General features: G+C 52.8%; 1 protein-coding gene across 1 annotated transcript in view; it reads right to left on the bottom strand.

The window, feature by feature from the left end:
- ARRDC1 (arrestin domain containing 1) overlaps window positions 1–15,105 on the bottom strand; it is a 40,844-nt gene extending 25,739 nt beyond the window's left edge. The window contains exon 1 of the mRNA XM_059486619.1: window positions 14,949–15,105. Coding sequence (XP_059342602.1) covers window positions 14,949–15,066 — 118 coding nt within the window. The 5' untranslated portion in view covers window positions 15,067–15,105. The remainder of the gene's footprint in view (window positions 1–14,948) is intronic.
- Window positions 15,106–18,245: the final 3,140 nt, after the last annotated feature.

Below are 18,245 nucleotides of genomic sequence, written 5' to 3'. Positions count from 1 at the left end.
AAACCCTCTCCAGCCACATTCCCTGACCATCACTCACCCTGGGGTTGCCATTCCAACCCCAAGCAACAGAAAGCAGCATTTCAGGCTGAAAAGTTTGAAGGAATTTCCCTCTCCCCTTCCCTCTACACCCCCAAAGTCCCCAGTGTCCCCTCACCAGGCACACCAAGTCACCACACTTGGGACAAGCCTTGGAGCAGCTCAGAGGGCAGAGATTTGTTACACAGCATCTTCTCCAACCTGCTCCAGACACATGAACTCCCCATACCTCACTGGGGAAAAATGGGGTGGACAATAGCTCTGAGCTATTGCCCCACAGCTGACAGTGTGGCTGGACACAGGGATTGCACAACCCACCTCATCCCCCAGGCCCCTGCAGGGTGGGTGATGCTGTCCAGGAAAGCCACAGAGCCCCCCAATTTCATGCCCAGAGCAGGAAAGACTGGCAGCTACAGGGCCAGGTTATCTGGGAGGTTTCAGAGGTGCCTGGTTAAACAGATCAAACCATTCATCTCACTCCTAACCAGGTTTTGGAGCAGTAGACCATAAAATCAGCCTCTCCACGAGCATCCCATGAGCAGAGGGAGATACTGGGGACTTGCCTGGCTCGCTCTTGTACAGGCTCCTGCCCACAAGCAGGAGGAGGGACAGGGATGTGTGACAAGCACAGCTCAGGAATGTGGCTCTGGGGGCAGCTGGAACCCAAAAATGGCACTGTCAGGATGGACCTGGCAAAACCAGCACCATCACAGCTGCTGCAATGGAGCCACCTGAGCACAGAGATTGTCAGGCTGCCTGTCAGGAAGCAAAATGCATAGTCTGAGCCTTTCCAAGGAAATCCTGGAAGTGCCAAGCTGCAGACAGAGGAAATAAGAATAGTTTGTACATCAGAATAGGCCAGTTCCAGTTATTAGAGACCCATTAAAAATGCCTCTGGATTCCAGGGCTACCAGTGGCCCCAGTCACCTCCCTCCTGCTCCCTGTTTACCCAGGCTGATTTGAATAAATACAGGAAAAAAACAAAGTCCAAAAACTGTAAGGGGAGGGGAAGGGGGAGGCAAAGAGAAGAAATGAATGATGAAGCCATGCAGAAGGCAAGAGCCCTTCACCCCAGAGTCCCTGAGGGACTGAGGGAAGCGGGCAGCTCCACATCCAGCCAGACACATCTTTAGCAATGCGCTGCAGCACGCGCCAAGCGCTGGAAATAAAAGGAGACAGCTCAGCCATATCCATCTCTGCACAAAGTAAAAATAGAGATGCCAGGAGCTGGGCACGTCTGCCTCCTTCCAAGGTGATTTAAGGAGAGCAGGCATAGATTTCAAACTGCTTTTTCTCCTCACCCAGTGAGTTGCCCTCCTCAGGGGAGCTGGTGTGGCACCTTGGGCACGAGGAAAGGACAGCACACACAACCCCTCCTCTGCCAGGGGCATGGGGTGTGTGCACATCCCCCTCCAAAATCCAGCCATGTGCTGAGCCAGCAGAGGCTCTATGGTCACCCTGCACTCAGCCCCATTCCCAAGTGAACTTTCAAGTGCCACCTGTGTCACACACCTGCTACAACAGGTATGGGCAGAGGGGGAGGGAAGAGGCTGCTGCATCTTGGTCAGCTTGGATTTTCTAGGTCGGGCAGGGGAAGCAGCAAAACCAGTTTGTAGAATCATTAAATATCCTGAGCTGGAAGGAGCCCACAAAGATCATTGAGCCCAGCCCCTGTCCCTGCCCAGCCCCCCCAGCAGCCCCACCCTGGGCACCCCTGGCAGCGCTGCCCAAAGGCTCCTGGAGCTCTGGCAGCCTCGGGGCCGTGCCCATTCCCTGGGCAGCCTGGGCAGTGCCAGCACCCTCTGGGGACAGAACCTTGTCCTGATCTGCCCTGCCCCTGACACAACCTGACACAGCTGGAGGTGGCTGTTGCAGTTGGCAGCAGCTCAGGCAGGACAAACAGACCCTCCTGTCATTCCCTTTCCTCTGCGAGGACAGATGAAGAGCTGGCAACTGAGCTCTGAAATGGCACTGAAATGGCATTTACACACAGCCTGGGGTTTTGCCAGCTGAAGCTCACCCAGGTCACCACGTGGCCTCAGCCATGTCTGCTGCACCCAGAGGCTCCAGCTGTCCCTGCTGCAGGGCAGGAGGGGCCCAGCCCTGCACACGTGGGATGAGATGGATGGCAGAGCCACACAGCACAAGGGACCAGGGCACGCTTTAGTGACAGAATCAGAGGGCACCCAGGGACTCAGATACCCTCTGGAAAACTCCTGCATGCCTGGATGCAGCTAACAAGGGAGCAGAGGAGGAGAAAGTGCTGTGGGAGTTGTGGGAATCAAGTGAGTGTGCATCAGAGAAATCTTCATTTCATGGGAACCAGCCACAGGAAGGCAGAGCCCCCCTCCCTCATCGCTCTCCATCAGAGCCATGGCAGACAGTGATCACCAGATTTTAACAGATTCTCTCAAGCTGCCAGGGACTCTCCAGAGCTGCAGGGACTCAGAGCATCCAGGAGCTGGGAATGAACCATTTTCCATCCCAGGGAGCAGGAGCAGCCTTGGGAGAAGGGGGTGAAGGATCCCCCTGAGCCCCAGCCCCTCCCCAGAGCACGGCAGTAGGGACCTGGTTTTGGCAGAAGGATGGGCAGCAGGATGTCACCTCAACACAAATCACCGCTGCTCCACCTTGGAGTGACACCTCTGGGTTCACAAAGATCACAAATTTGGATTCACCCTGAGATCCTCCAACCCTGCATCTGTGTGAAGATAAGGGGTCTGAGGTTCCCCACACTATCAGCCAAGCAGGCCCAGATAGCAGTGGGAAAATGGGAAGCCTGGGAGAGAGCAAGACCCACAGGCAGAGCAAGTTACTCTCAGTTTGTAATCTGTACTATCAGACTGGGTAATTCTTAGAAAAGTTCCATGAGAAGTGGACACCAAGAGGGGCAGGATGAGGTTTTTCTACTGGTGGCCTTTATACAGAAGCACACCCAAACAGCTCCAGACAGAAAGGACTGAGCAGGAAGGCTGGGAACTCACGAGATACACACAAGTCCCTCGTGCATGAATATATTGAGACACTACTAATTAAACCAACAGCTCCTAATTAAATCTCAGCTGTCCCCATCCTTCTGGGTCCATCCTGTCAGTTCTTGAGACACAAATAGTCTTGAGTATTTCACAAGCCAGTGAGGCAAGAGCAGAGCTTACAACAAGTGCTGGAGGCAGCAGCAGGTTTGGCACAAGGTTAAGGATTGTCTGGGGAGGTTTTTGTCTTCTTCCTTCACAAGAACGCAGGACAGAGCAGGAAAGGGATCTGACCCCTAACATGGAAGGAGAGGAGTTGTCTAGAAGTGTAGTCTGTGCTTTCCATCTCAAATCAAACCCAAGCCTGTAGCCAGGCCCTGGGAAGTGGCTTGTCTGGAGCTGACACACAGGGAGCAGCATCTCCCACAGCACCAGCAGCTCCTGGAGCACTTGGCTGCTGCTCCCCGTGCCTTGGGGCTCATCCCACCTCCCACAGCCATCACAAGCTCTGCTCAGAGGCTCAGACAGGCTCCCAGTGAAATTCTGAGCGGTTGCTGTGTCTGACCCCTCTCTGTCCCACAAACTTCAGCATCATTTAGCCCCCAGGAGCAAGAGCAACCTCTGCTGTTCAGCCATTCCTTCCCCAGGCTGGCACTTGCCCTCTGCACCTACAAGGGGTTGGACCAGCCAAACCCCTCACAGCAATGCATAAGAATCCATGAATGTCAAATAGAAAAACTATTTCTGATCTCTCTCTTTTAGAACTTTTTTTTTTCCATTTCTGAACATGTAGAATTCACATGAACTTTGTATTTTTTGAGTTTCACACCACTTCATTCAAAAACTCTCACACCAATTAATCCTTTAATTTCCTTGAATATATCTTTTTTCTGTCAACTCAATATTACAAGCAGTTCCTAATGCCTTTTTTGTGCCAAGAAAGTTCCTGAAAATAAATCCTTAACTGTCAAATATCCTGTTTCTTACAAGACACATTTAGACTGATGATTTCTGAAGATCTATCCTCTTTAAATTGTTCAATTAAATTATTTTTTAGAATTATTATGCTTTATTTTGGGGTTTTTTTAGAATTATTATGCTTTTTTTTTTTTTTTTAATTCTTTGTGCTATATACTTTTGGGCACAGATTTGTTACTCAGCATCACAAGGTATATTTTTTCTGCTTTATACTTTGCATCTCACATTCTAAGAATAATATTTTTCCTCCCTGACCTTTCAATGTGCTGATTCTCAGGGCAGCAGAGGCAGCCCTGCAAATCCAAGCTCAGTAAATGTGATCCCAAGAGCCAGCAGTGCCTGTTGCCCTGGCTGTGGCAATAGGGCACACCCTATTTTTTATTTATTTTTTAGAATTATCGTGCTTTATTTATTTGTGGGTTTTTTAGAATTATTATGCTTTATTTATTTTGGGTTTTTTTTTTATTCTTTGTGCTGTATACTTTTGGGCACAGATCTGTTACTCAGCATCACAAGGTATATTTTTTCTGCTTTATACTTTGCATCTCACATTCTAAGAATCACATTTTTTGCTCCCCACACTTCCCTCCCTGACCTTTCAATGTGCTGATTCTCAGGGCAGCAGAGACACCCTGCAAATCCAAGCTCAGCAGATGTGATCCCAAGCAGTGCCAGTTGCCCTGGCTGTGGCCACAGGGCTGTCTGTGTGTGTCCAGTGCCAGGCTGAGGCAGGAGGACACACCTGAGTGTCCCACCCAACCTGCAGGAAGCCCAGAACCCCCTGAAGAACCCCACATTGTAGGAAGGCTGAAAGAACTCCTCAAAACAGCCTGGAAAAACCACCTGTAGCAGCTCCAGGGGAGTGACAGCTCTGCCACAGGGGCAAAGTGACCCACAGCCATTATTTCTGCTGTGCATTAATCATTTCAGCCCAGCCTGAGGAGGGGCAGCAGTATGGACACACAAGGATGGCCTCATTCCAGCACTGGGCAGGTGTGGACCTGCAGAAAAGTAGAAAAAATCTTCTAAGTCCTTTCCCAGGTAGGTCAATCGTTCCCCCCATTAGGAGCATTTGCTTCCATCAGGCTGAGAGCAGCAGGAAAACCCACATTTTCCAGCTCCTCCCCAAAACCAAGGGTCAACATAAATCCTGAGACAAAAAAGCCAGCTCTTGGGCTCCTGTTTAGAACAAGCTCCTGCTCAAACCAAAGGTTTTTCTCCCTTGTGGAGCAGACAGGTTTATTTATAGCATCACAGTGTTTTATCAGCACGCTGGCTGCCCTCAGAGGAAGGGGGTCATCTCGAACATCTGGAATTAAATCCTCAGCTGAGCACACTTAACAAGCCTGGCTGTGCACACACTGGGCTGCAGGGGGAAAACTCAGCAGAGAACAAGGCCACACAGGCTGTGGCAGGGGGATGAACACGTGCCACCAAGTCTGTGCCTCGGATGTGCCAGAGGCAGCTCCTTAGCAACAGGCATGAAACAGCACAGCACCTGCACTCAGGGCCTGATTGAGGGGCTTCACCCCATGCAGCCCCTCAGCCCAACCCCACCGTGCTGCTACAACCTCCTCACTGCTCCCCAAACATGCTCCAGAAGGGGATGCTGGGGTAATCCTTTCTCCAATACTGCCTCTTGCAAAACCAGGACAAGTTTAGGACTTTTTCTAAGCTCCAGACTGATGTAGGCCCCAGTGCTGAGGCAGACTGGGGAACAGGAGGGGAGAAGTGGTCTTGCTCTGCTTGAGAGCCCACAGTGGCAGAGGTGGTTGTACCATAACAGCCAGGCAGGGCAGAGGCTGGACATGTCCTGGCAGTGCCTCAGACCAGTTTTGGGAGCCCAGACTTTGATCCCATCCTAAACAGGTGGCACAGTCCAGCAGAGTGCCACAGCCAGGGCACAGGTCAGCGATGCCATTCCTCGGGTACTCCTGCAAGGAGAGCAGCTGTGCCCCACCCCAGCATGCTGAGGGACCATCCTCCTCCTCCCAGGCCAGGCTGGCAGCCACAGGCACCCTGACAGGCTGGGAACAGCCAGATCAAACAGCAGTGAGAAACTGCTTGGCACAGAGAGGCAGATCTCACATCTCCCAGGAATATCTCCATGCCAGCCACCCACCTGAGCCACGCTGGCAGCACTCACAGCCTCCTCCTCTCCCACCCATCCCTCCAAGCACTGGAGGGGAAAAGCAGAGAGGTTGCAGAGGAGCAGAAGGCTGGAGGAGAGATGGAGGCAACATTTCATGCAGAGCTTCAACTGCTCCAGGGTGTGAAGCCAACTTTTATCTCAAAAGATTTCTTTCCATTCTGCTAGTCTGGACAGAAATTCAGAGTGGGAAACTGTGACCTGTTTGGGGACTGCAGAGCCTGCCCTCCTCCTAGAACTGCATTTGAGGCTCACTTCTGTTCAGGCCATCCATGAGGATGCAGCCTCTGTTGCTCTCAGGGATGGACTGGGATGGGACCAAGCTCCAGGCAGCCAGCACAGGAACATCTCATATTTAGGATCTCATTAGGGCCCAGAAAAGTTTTACTCATGCTCCCCTGCACAAGACAGATTGATTTTAATAAATTTAATGTAGATTTAATTTACTCCATCTTTCCCAGGGGACCTAGGTAATAAGCTGGATTTGGTGAGCCCTGAATTTAAGTAAGCTATCCTGTTCAAAGTGAAATAAGGCTGTACATACAAAAGCAGTCAGAGCATCTTAATCTTCAGCACTTGGCCCCTAGAGCAGCCCCGTGGGAAGGGAATGCAAGTCCCACATGCCCAACATGCAGCCAGACAAGTGGAACAGAATCAGCAGCTCAGCCTGGCTCACAGGAATGCTGATGGATGCCAGGACCTGCCAGCACTCAGCACTTCAGCCAGACAGGGACCACAGCCACCCTTCCTCAGACTGAGCAGTGCTAAAACAGAAGTGAGGAATGTCATTTTTTTTATAGCTTGCCCAAAGTGAAATAGGTTTCCACCCAGCACTTAACACTACTTTAGGCCAGAGGAGTTAAGATATTCTGGTACAATTGACTTGGCTGTCTAAAAAAGGAAGAAACTCCACCACAACCTACCACAGAGCCCTGCAGGTTCTGGGGGAATGTGCTGGATGCTGATGTAAAAAAACACTCCTTTAAACTGATGAACAAACTCAATTGTTCTTTCCCAGCAAGTGCAAAGCCTGGCACCTTTTCCCACCTCACTGGCAGAACAACTCCCATGGAAAAGGAGCAGCTGAGCTCTCTGATGTGCTGGGAACACACCTCTGTCCTGGGAACACGCCTCTGTGTGACCCCACAGCCCTGCCCCACTCTCCCCACAGCCTCAGCAGGTCTGACAGCTCTTTGCCCAGACAGCCCCTCTGCCCCCACCATGGAGCATCTCCCTCCACACTGGTGCAGCAGCCACTGCAGGAGATAAACAGGCACTGATCAGGTTTCCCTGCTCACCACAAAGGGCTTGATTCACCAGAGCCTACTCCCTTTTCAGACTATTTCTAAATAAATGCTTCAAAGACTTCTGGAAATTCATGCTTAACAAGCTTACTGTAATTCCAGAGCAGCAGGGCTCCTGTGGGCCAGGCTCTGCTGTAGGACTGAGTCACGCTCATTTTCTTCTGACACTCTCAGATACCCTTTCCTAAGAGGTAAGGCTACAAATCCTGTGGGCTGATGCTCATTTTGGGAGACCCTCACTGCCACCCACAACACAGCCAGGCACAGCTCTCCTGGCCTCAGCAGCAGACAGCCCTGCAGATGTAAGGTTCAGCAGAGATGACACTTCTCCATCCCCTCCTGGGGCTCAGGGGATGCTCCTGGGCACTGATTCCCCATCACCCACTCTCCAGATGAGGAGCAAAGTCAGCCCAGCACCTGGTGGGCAGAAGATCTGTCACAGGCTGGGCACCCCTGGGGCTGCAAGGACTCAGCACAGAGCAGATTGTCACAACCCAGTGTCCTGAGCAGTCCCCTGCCTCCACAGCAGGGGAAGGATTAAAGCAGCACACTCAGGACTGCTCAGCCATCCTGGGAACAAGAGTTTTGGTGTGAGGGGTTTGAGCCCACTTACAGGGAAAGGAGGCAGGAGCAAGGAGTCAGGCAACCACATCAGGGTCTGCCCTCCTGCACTCCAGGCACTGAACTCCCAACTCAGCACACAGAACTGCTGAGACACCTCCAAATGATTTAGTGCTGCTGCAGCTCCCAACAAGAGCCAGCAGCCAGCTCCCCTCCTCCTAGAAGGGGAGGTTTTTTCCTGAAGAGCCTTATTTACAAGCAGTAAAGCAAGCCTGCATTTAGTGCCTCCTCATCCTGGCTGGATACCAGCACAGGCAGGTTCTTGCTGGGGAGGCAGGAAGGCACAGCATGGGATGAGAGATCCCAGCCCAGGATGACAGATCCCAGCCTTACCTGCTCCCTGCTGAAGATCCCAGCACAGGATGAGAGATCCCAGCCCAGGATGAGAGATCCCAGCATGGGATGAGAGATCCCAGCCTCACCTGCTCCCTGCTGAAGATCCCAGCACAGGATGAGAGACCCAAGCCCAGGATGAGAGATCCCAGCCTCACCTGCTCCCTGCTGAAGGTTCCCCATTGAGCTCTCCTGCACTGCTTTTGCACATCTCAGTTGTCAAGAAATCTCCCAAGCCCAGCATCTTCAGAGAAAACAGCCAGAATCCACTTCACTAAGCAGAAGAGCTGCTCCTATGATTTTCTTTGATGCCATTCAACACAAGCAGCTGGATTCTCTATTTATAGCAAGATCATCAGTTTGGAAAGACGACTTATGTTCTTGTTATCACCAGAGCACCAGATACATAACAAATCCTCGCTGTGCTGGGAGTGCTACAAGTTGGTAAGAGAGTCCTCATGGTCAGGCTGGGCTCCTCAGAGATCCAAGCAGACAGAAAAGGAACATCTGGGACCTGAGCTGCACCTCTGGCACTGACATTCAGACCCCTGCTGATAACCCCCATTGAGGAGGCTCCAATTTCTACCCATACACTGAGCATTCCTCTCCAGAGCTGTTACCTTCCAATCCAGTTTTATCCCACTCTTATTGCAGGGAATATTTGGGATTCTGGAGGATGTTTTGGGAAGGGATGGACAGTGAATTGCTGCAGCATTGTTACCTCTGGTCTGAGCTGCCTGAGCCAGAACGACTGTCAGAGAGCAGAGTGCTGTCAGCAAGAACAAAGGAGGGGAAGTCATGAGCATTAGTGCTCCAGAAATGATTCATGCTTCTTGGAAACAGATTTTGCTACAGATATCTGACAAACTCCGGTTTTTAACAAAGATTAAGGTGCTCAGAGATCAGGGTGGTTTTAAACCATATCTCTAAATAATTCCAGGTTGGCACTAGCTTGCAACCCTCATCTTGTTGAGGGGGACAAAAGCAGCTCAATACTTACCTTAGGACACCCCATATCCTCTCCACTGCCATCATGCAGCATCTCAAGATCCCAATATACCTGTGACAATTTACTCAAGCTATGGCCATTCCTCTGCACAGAGCAACACCCAGCCATAGGTACCCACATTGGGGTGAAAGGCCTCTACCCACAAACTTAGGGACAGCAAAACACCTCAGTCCCAGCTGACTTGTGCACCCCATCACCTACTTTTAATTTGCCATAGAGAGAGTGGGGAATGGGGAGTTGCTGTTTAAAAGCCATCACAAGCAGACAGAAGCCTGAACACCTTTGTGGTGTGGATCCATTTCAACTCTGGTTTGGATCCTGAGCACATGCAGGCACAACTGTAGAAATATGCTGACTGGCAACAGTCTGGTCCTTTGCTCATTTTCTCCTCTCCTAAGCACTCTGCATTTCTGCACGAGATATTTGAAGAGTGACAGATTTTAAGAGCAGCACAAAGAGGCAATTAACTTCCACAGCAATTCCTGTTGCCAGATTCCAGAGGTCACAGCAGTAGCCTAAAGGCTGCACATTGGATATCTCAGCAATCAGCCCTCAAGAAAAGAGGCACTAAACCAAACCCAGCCTGTGACAGGTTTGCTAGGCCACTTCAGGAGGAGCTGCCCTGAGCAGGAGAAGGAAAAGACCTTCCTCTGTGCCTGGCAGGAGAAGGAAAAGACCTTCCCCTGTGCCTGGCAGAGCATCTTTCTCTATGCTCTGGCACAGGTCTGCAGCACAACCCAATGACCCCATTCCCTTCATCTCTTGGAAGAGCCTCTCTGGATAGTAGAGGATGATCCACATGTCCATCCTCCTCTTACTGGCCATGAGAGCCTCTAGCAAGACTTCACCAAGCCAAGTGACAGCTCTGTGTCTTCTACACACCTACTTCTTCCCTGGGGATGACTTACAGCACAAAGCATTCCACAATAGCTCCGAGTGGAGCACACCCATCCATGCACCTCCCTGGCTGCTCAGGGACAGGGAGCTGCCTTGGGATGAGAGGGATGGAAACCCACAGGCTTCCTCCTCCCAGCCAGGGAGCCTCCCTGCCGCCTACCTGACTCCAGCCCAGAAAGACAAGCTGCATCTCTGACGGCTCTGCGCCGCTCCAGGGAAGGGATAAGCACTCACACCCCGTTTGTCACACTTGGAAGCAAATCAGACAGACAGAACTCCACTCCACTTGTCCTCCCATTTTGTTAAACAAGGGATGGGAGGCTGTGGCACGTCTCCCTGCCAAGGAAAGCAGCGAGCAGTTTTTCAGCTGAGCAGGAGCGGGGAGAGCGGCTCACTGCAGCAACAGAGACACAAACCCAGCTCGTGATTAGTTATTGACTCCAGAGGAGTTGCAGCTCTACCAGCAAGCCAGCCAGGAGAGCAAAAATCCCTCTTTTGTTCCCCAGCCCCAGACAGACTTGGCCACACAGCTCCCTGCTGTCTCACTTCACACAGTGAGAAAAGAAAATTAATCCTGCTCCCCTCCAGCAGGAGCCATCCAGCCTGGGGGAGTGATGCTGCAGAGCCATCCCTGAGCATTCCTGAGCCTCATCCTGGCACCCACCACTGCTGGTGGATACCAGACAGCTCAAGGACCTCGTGGGACATTGCCAGGATCAGCAGGGACAGTGCCCTTCAAACTCTGAGGCCTAGCTCAGCTCTCCCCACAGTGCCCCCCAAAGCAGGAGCAGCCATGGGGTCCCTGCTGCCCCCATGGTGAGTAGGTGACCCAGGGATCCCTGCTGCCCACACAGGGATTTCCAACCCTCCTTTACAGGAGAGAGCCAGACCCCTGTGCAGGGACTGAATCCACCTTTTCCCAAGCCAGAGCCTTCCTGCAGGAACAATGTTTCCCACTGTACCAGAGGTCAAGTGGTAGGAGAATCATGGCCAACAAAGTCCTTTGGTGTCATCCCTTCCCCTCAGGAAGGGCACAGGTCACACACACGTCAGAACCATCAAACCCAAATTTCTCCCTGCTGCCCTTCTAGGGAACAGGAGTTACCTTAGTTTGGACACCTGACCCAGGATTTCAGAGCCCTGCTCTTCATCCCCCTTCCCCACCAGCTTTCTCTGTCCTCCATAGGAGAATATTTACTACATTTAAGATCAGAGAAGAAAATTATGATTCATGGGCTCTTCTCTCTGTGGAAATGGGAATTATGTATCTGTATTTCTAGAGCATGAACAAACATGAGTACTTGTGTCTATAGCTTTGTAGATCAAGGAAGTGATTTTAAAGTCAACTCATCCCTGCATAAACCTGGACAGCCAAATAACAGAGTGGGGAATAGCAAAGTGCTGAAATCTGCCCAGGAAAGCACTTGCTGTTTCTTTGCTCTTGGTGACCTGGCAGAGAGGGCTGTTATTTTAACATTATGCTGGTTGAAGCCTCACTGAACGACAGGCAGGACCAAAATAATCCACATGGCCCCTGGAAGCCACAGAGTTGAGAGGAAAGTGCTCCAGCATCTCCAGGCAGCACAAGCCTTTGTTCCCACATGCTCCTGCCAGCAACCAGGACTGCCTGCCCTGCTCCAAGTGAACTGGCTTCCCTCCTCCTTCCCCACAAATTAACTCCATCTCCAGCTGTCCCTGCACAAGCTTCCTGTAAGATTAATTATTCTTTGTACACACACGTTTGATGATTTACCCAGCAAACCAGGCACAATGATAAGGAATTCTCCATTTCCATCAGCGCTCTCCCCTGAGGCTCAGAAGTTTTCTGGGCAGGTCCTTCACCCTGGCACAGGCACAGGAAGAAGTGTGACTCCTCAGAAGGCCCACGTGGGTCACCAGGACCAGTCAGTGTTTGTGATGCTGCTGCAAGGTCAGCTGAAGAAGATGTGCTCCTGAAGAGCCCTCACTGCCAGTCAGCAGGGCTGGCACTGACGCCAGTCTGAGTGGGAACATGAATGATCCCAAAAGGTGTGTCCCCAGCCACGCTGCCCCATGACCCAGGATTTCTCCTGTCTTTAGCAAGGCACAACGAGCTGTGTTTGTTTGCACTGTCACCTTTCAGAAGGTGTAATTTACAAGAGCCAGAAGTCACCGTGTGAGGAGTCACCTAGAGGCTGGTTCCGGCTGTGACCTCGCACACCAAGCACTGAGGAGTCACCGCGCCGGGCTCAGGAAATGGAAAGCACCAAATTCAAATTGTGGGGCTGTGGGCCAGACCTACCAGGGGTGAGGACTTTGTGACTTCTCCTGGAAGCAGTTTATTAGCCTGGAAAGTCACAGTTGGCCACAGAAGGTGTGTTGGGGGGGTATATGTACAATGTAAGATGAGTTGGTGCCACCCAGCTCTCCCCACAGCCCAGTAGGAAGCCAGAGTCTGTCGGGCTGTCTGATCCCTCCAGTGCTGAGCCCACAGAGCTCAACAGGGCTCACAAGTCCCTTTAAGAGCTCTTACAGCAGATAGTCACCTGCTGGAACACCAAAAGGATGTTTCAGCAGCTACATGAGCCTCTTCCTCTGAGGGTGAGACATTTCCTCCATCCAGAAAGGAGAGGGTGCCCAAGAGATCAAGTGTGGAGGGTTTAAGCACCAGAGACCATGAGATACACAGCAGGAGGGAGAACACACAACAAAGAGTCACTTTGTGCTTGGCAGAAGTTGGTTTCACATCCAAACGTGACTTAACTGGGTGAGTTCTGACACGAGTAATGGAAAGTTTCTACCCCAGCTCATGAAGCCACTGTACAGGAAACAGCCTAGAAGAGCTGCTCAGTGACCTTAGCACAATAAAAGCATCAACCACATGGAGCCCACCTCAGATTTTGGCTGGATGCTCCTGACAGCTTTCCTAGAGCTCAGCTACCCCAGCTCTTACCAAAATCCCTGCACTAACCCCAAACACCAGATCCCACAGCAAAAACCTTCATGAGTTCAGGAACTACACTTAACAGCAGACCCTGATGCTTCTCAGAATCAAACCAATAAGGAAGCAGAAGGAATGTCTAGAACAACAACACACTTTTCTCCTTCCCTACAACACCACCAGGAAGCAGAGGAGAGCTGGTGTAGAGCAGAACCTGGCAGGTCCTCTCCAAATGGGAGTTGTAGAGGCAGCAGCGAGTAACTTTGGCCAGCCGGCAGCACAAGGGGCCAGCACACCAAACCCTGCAAGGCCAAACTCCTGTCCCTCCCAAGAAGCACCTTCAGGAATGGGTGGAAGGCAATGGGATGGGCCGAGGAGGGAAGTCAGCCAGACTTCAATAAAACATCTTTGCTGGAAGTACATCTGGGAGTACTCTCCACTGAGATAAACGCTGGATCTGCAACTGTTTTGCTCTGACAGGAGCTAAACAGGCTACAAGTTTACACATGTCCTAGATACTTTTTTTTCCACCAGGAGTTTCCAAAAGCTATTGCAGACAACTGGGAGAGGTGCTCTCAAAAGCAAGGCACAGACAAGCATAGGCACCATCATTGCAGGCTGACAGCTCTTGAACAGAGACTTCGCATTTTACATTACTCGGTCTTTTTTTCCCCCTCCAATAATTTGTTACAAAGGAAGCAGCATGCACACACAAGAAGCAAGCAAGACCTCAGGGAAAACAGCAAATTGGTTCACATTTCCACAGCGCTGAGCACAAAGCTGACTTGCAAATGCGAATGACTTCTCCCAGGCGGGGGAGGAAGCTCCCAGTTTGGATGATCCGAGCCCAGCCGCTCATTTCCCCGCAGCCCATCCCCATCCCTGTGCCCTGACGGACGGCACCATGGTCTGAGCCTCGCGTGGAGCAACAACAACAACCCCACAGCCCAACACGTCCTGCTCCAGACCACTGCTGCCCAGCGGGGACTCTCAGCACCTCGTACACACCGCGGACATCTCCCACACCAGCAGAGCCACAACACCCAAGTTCATTCGAGATGTTACAGCACGGCTGCTCGCTGCGGACGGTGCCTGCGAGCCTGGGTGGGTGCCGCTCCTGCCAGGACACAGCAGCGCCCATGTCCCCTCTCCTGCCGAGGCAGGGGTGCTGCCCACCGGGACACGGCATCGCCCACCGGGACACGGCACATCGCCCACCTCCTGCCATCCCCCTGCCCTAGCACATTCGGGCTCCGTCCGCCCCAGGGGCACCAAGCTCGGGGTTCGGGCGATGCCGGCAGCCCTGGGAAGCCGCAGGACTCGGGGAAAGCAGGACGGGCGAGCCCCTCCACCACCTCCCGCTGCCACCCTGGGCACCCGCCAGCTCCGGAGGCTGCTGTGGCTCAGCCCCGCGCTGAGCTGTTTTGGGAAGGGGGTTGGGAGGATGTTTCCTTATTTATGGGATAGGAGCAAAAAGTAAGAGGAGGAAGCGGAGGAGGAAATAATCCAGCAGGTTGCTCCCATCGGCCCCTCCCGGCCGCCGCATGGCAGCGGGGGCAGCAGCGATGGGGCAGCCCCGGAGCCGCCGGTTCCCAGAGCCGGGGGAGGGAGCCCGGCCGCTCCCCAAGGCTCCCGGCGGGTCAGGTCAGCCCGTGAACCCCTCCCTGGGATATCCGCCCCGCCGTGTGGCCCCGCGGGCACAGCAGGGCACGGCAGGCCGCGGGCTCACCTCGGTACTGCAGCGAGCCCGAGAGCCGCACGGTGACGGTGCCGGCCAGCGGCTCGCCGGGGCTGTAGACGACGCGGCTGTCGCCCAGGCGGATCTCGAAGAGCTGCACCTTCCCCATGGCCGCGCCGGCCCGGCCGCTCTCCTCCTCTCCGCTCGCTCGTACCTGCGGCCCGCGCTGTGCCTGCCCCGGCGGGCGGGACCGCCCCGCGCCCGCCCTGCGCCCGCCCCGCCCCGGCCGCGCTGAGGGAGCGGGGCGGGCCCGAGGCGGCGGCCGGGTCGGGCCGGGGGCTGCGGGTGGGTCCCTGAGTGCCGAGGGAAGGGGGCAATTGTGCGGCCAGGCTGAGGGAAAGGAGCAGGCTGTGAGGCTGGGCTGTGAGGGAAAGAGAAGCTGGTGGATCCCTGACTGCTTTGAGGGAAGGAGCAGATTGTGAGGGAAGGAATCACTTGTGGGGTCAGGCTGTGAGGGAAGAAACCACTTGTGGGCTCAGGTTCTGAGAGAAAGGAGCTGTTGTGGGGTGAGGCTGTGAGGGAAAGGACTGGTTGTGGGGTTGGGCTGCGAGGGAAGGAGCTGACTGCCCAGCATGGGGCCATCTTGCCTGCCAGTGATCCTTGCTCCCTCTAATCTCATTTCCTCTCTGTAATTCTCCAGGCCCAGCTGTCACCTCTCCCTGCTCCTGTTTTTATAACCCCAGTGCTTCAAGTGTCAGTAAGAGGCAAGTACAAGGGACCTGACAGCAACCTGGGACTGAGGAGTCGGTGATGACCCCACACTCTCTGTGGATCTGTGGGTGAAGATCAGGGTGTCCCAGGAAGCCAGCAATGACCAGCACACTTCATACCTTTGCCATGTTCCTCCCTCATCTCTGCCTGATTGAATAAAAACCATCTGTAAAACCCACACCAAAGGCAGCGCCGGGAAAAGGCACCTCCCGGCCGCTGGCGAGCAGGCTGTGTACACAGGCAGAATGAATAAGTGTAAAAGGAGCTGTTTATCTGCAGAGCACACCCAGCCCGGACCTGGCTGGACAGACAGACATCCTCCCACGGCCCCGCAGTGACACCACCCTGGGTATGTGGGGCTGTGGCAGCCTGAAATCCCTCACACAGCACCAAAGGAGTTTGTGTGCCCCGGGCACGCAGGGCTCCTGCTGGGAAACCTTTCCAGGCCCTCCCTCCTCCTGTGCTTAGGAGCTACCTCTGTTTCCAGGCTGCTGCGTGTAGTCACAGGCTACAGACACGCAACAGCCTTGTGCCAAGGCTTTCTGCAGCTCCTCTCCTCCCGCAGGGCGTACCCTGGGATCTGTCCGCACGCCGCTCTCCTTGTGCTGCCCTTAGCTGCTGTTTTCCCAGGCTAAGCACGCCAATTTGCTCCAGCCTTTTTATTTTGTAAGACGAGCCTGCAGCCTCTTTCATCAGTCTCTGCAGCCCCTATTTAGCTCTGCCAGCAAAACCAAACAAATTAGGAGAAGGGAGGAGGGGGGGGTGAAAACACCCCTGAGCTACAGCAGATTTTACTGAACCCTCTTCCCCCATGGAAACCGGCCAAAGGTTCGTGATTTGAGGCACAACTGGGGCCACCCCATCTCTGGGGCAGCACTGGCACCCTTGCCCCAGAGGGATACCACACATGTGACTACTCAGGGTGGAAAAACCTTCACCAAACCCGAGTCCCTTGTGCCATGCCACAGATTCTCCTGACATGGAGATTTATGTGCCTTGTTTGCAGAGAAGTTAATTTTAAGCACAGCAAAGTTGCTCGCCCAAGGTCACAACGTGAGTAAAAAGGATTCCTGCAGCAAGAGCTGAACAAAAGCAGCCAGGCACAGCTACAGTACTGCAAGGGTTTGTGCTAAGATACACAAGGTCCCTTGTCATGTCATGGCCAGCAATGATCCCACAGCACTGATCCATCCCCTGGATCACAGCTACACTGGGCAGAGCAGTCTGTAAAATGTAACTGCATGGATATAACTGAAGCATGGAGAAGAGAAGGCTTCAGGGAGACCCCATTACAGCCTTCTAGTACCTTAAGGAGGATTTAAAAATGGAGAGTAACTTTTTATATGAGTAGATAGTGACAAGACAAGGGGCAGTGGTTTTAAACTGACAGAGAGAAGGGTTACATTGGATGTTAGGAAGAAAGAGCTTTACTTAGAGGGAGGTGAGGCCCTGGCACAGAGCAGCTGTGGCTGCCCCTGGATCCCTGGCAGTGTCCAAGGCCAGGCTGGACAGAGTGGGAGCATCCTAGGAGATAGTGGAAGGTGTCCCTGCCCATGGCAGGAGGTGGAATGAGATGATCTTTAAGTTCCCAAACCAGTCTGTGATTCTATAATTCAATGTATTCAATGCCTGCAGTGCCAGGGCACCCATCATTCCCCTGGTGATGCCAGATTCAGCAGGATTTTACTCATTGCAGTCAAATGTGTATTTACATTCCTGCCTTCCTGCTCACCCCAGAGTCATTCCACTTATCTACTTGTGTGAGGAGTCACTGGAGTTAAAACTCAGAGCAGTTAAAAAAAAAAAAGTAAGCTAAAGATATTTGGTAAACTGCAACAGTTTGCTTTCTGATATTTTTGACTATTGTTTTGGTTTAAAAAAAATGGTTTGGAGAGTTTTGTTGTTGTGGTGGGAAATCTCACTTCCTCTGCATTCTGTGTGTTCTCCTTCCTCCTTTTCCCTTTATTAAAAGGGAAATTTAAAAAGAGAGAAGGAAAATGTCAAGACACGCTTTAGAATAAAATTTTCCTTTCAGATGTCACCACATTCCCCTAACTTCAAGGAACATGAAATTTTCTGACAAAGAGCATAGTAGTTATTAAAAGGAAAAAATTATCAATAAACCCCCCTTCAGAAGCACCTGAGCCGAGCTTTGCCAGCAGCACAGGAGCTGGGAGAGCAGCTGTGAGTGGTGTCACATGTGGGAAAAATGTGCCCACAGAGGGCTCAGCTGTGCCTGCAAGTGTGAGACACACAAACCTCCATTATGGAGTCACAGGCATTGGCTTGTGATTGAATTTGTTCCCCTCTTGTCTTTCCAGGAGTTCCCAGCTGTGCCTGCTGACACGGAGGAGGCACAGCCCCACCTGACCGTGCCTCAGTTTCCCCCGCGCTGGGGCTGCTCGGGGAATGAGCAGCGGAAATGCCGGGGCATGGCTGGGCCGTGAGTGATGCTGCGCTAACCACGGGAGCGCGGCGGGGCGAGGCAGCAGCGAGTACCGGGGGCAGTTCGTGTCTCGGGGTCACCTCCACCTGCCCTGGGCTCCGGTGGCTGCAGGGGAGAGGGCCGAGCCCGGC

This window comes from Ammospiza nelsoni, chromosome 20 (assembly GCF_027579445.1).
Source record: "Ammospiza nelsoni isolate bAmmNel1 chromosome 20, bAmmNel1.pri, whole genome shotgun sequence".
Classification (NCBI taxonomy): Eukaryota; Metazoa; Chordata; class Aves; order Passeriformes; family Passerellidae; genus Ammospiza; species Ammospiza nelsoni.
Note: the sequence above shows the minus strand (reverse complement) of the source record. Positions and strands in the feature narration are given on the sequence as shown.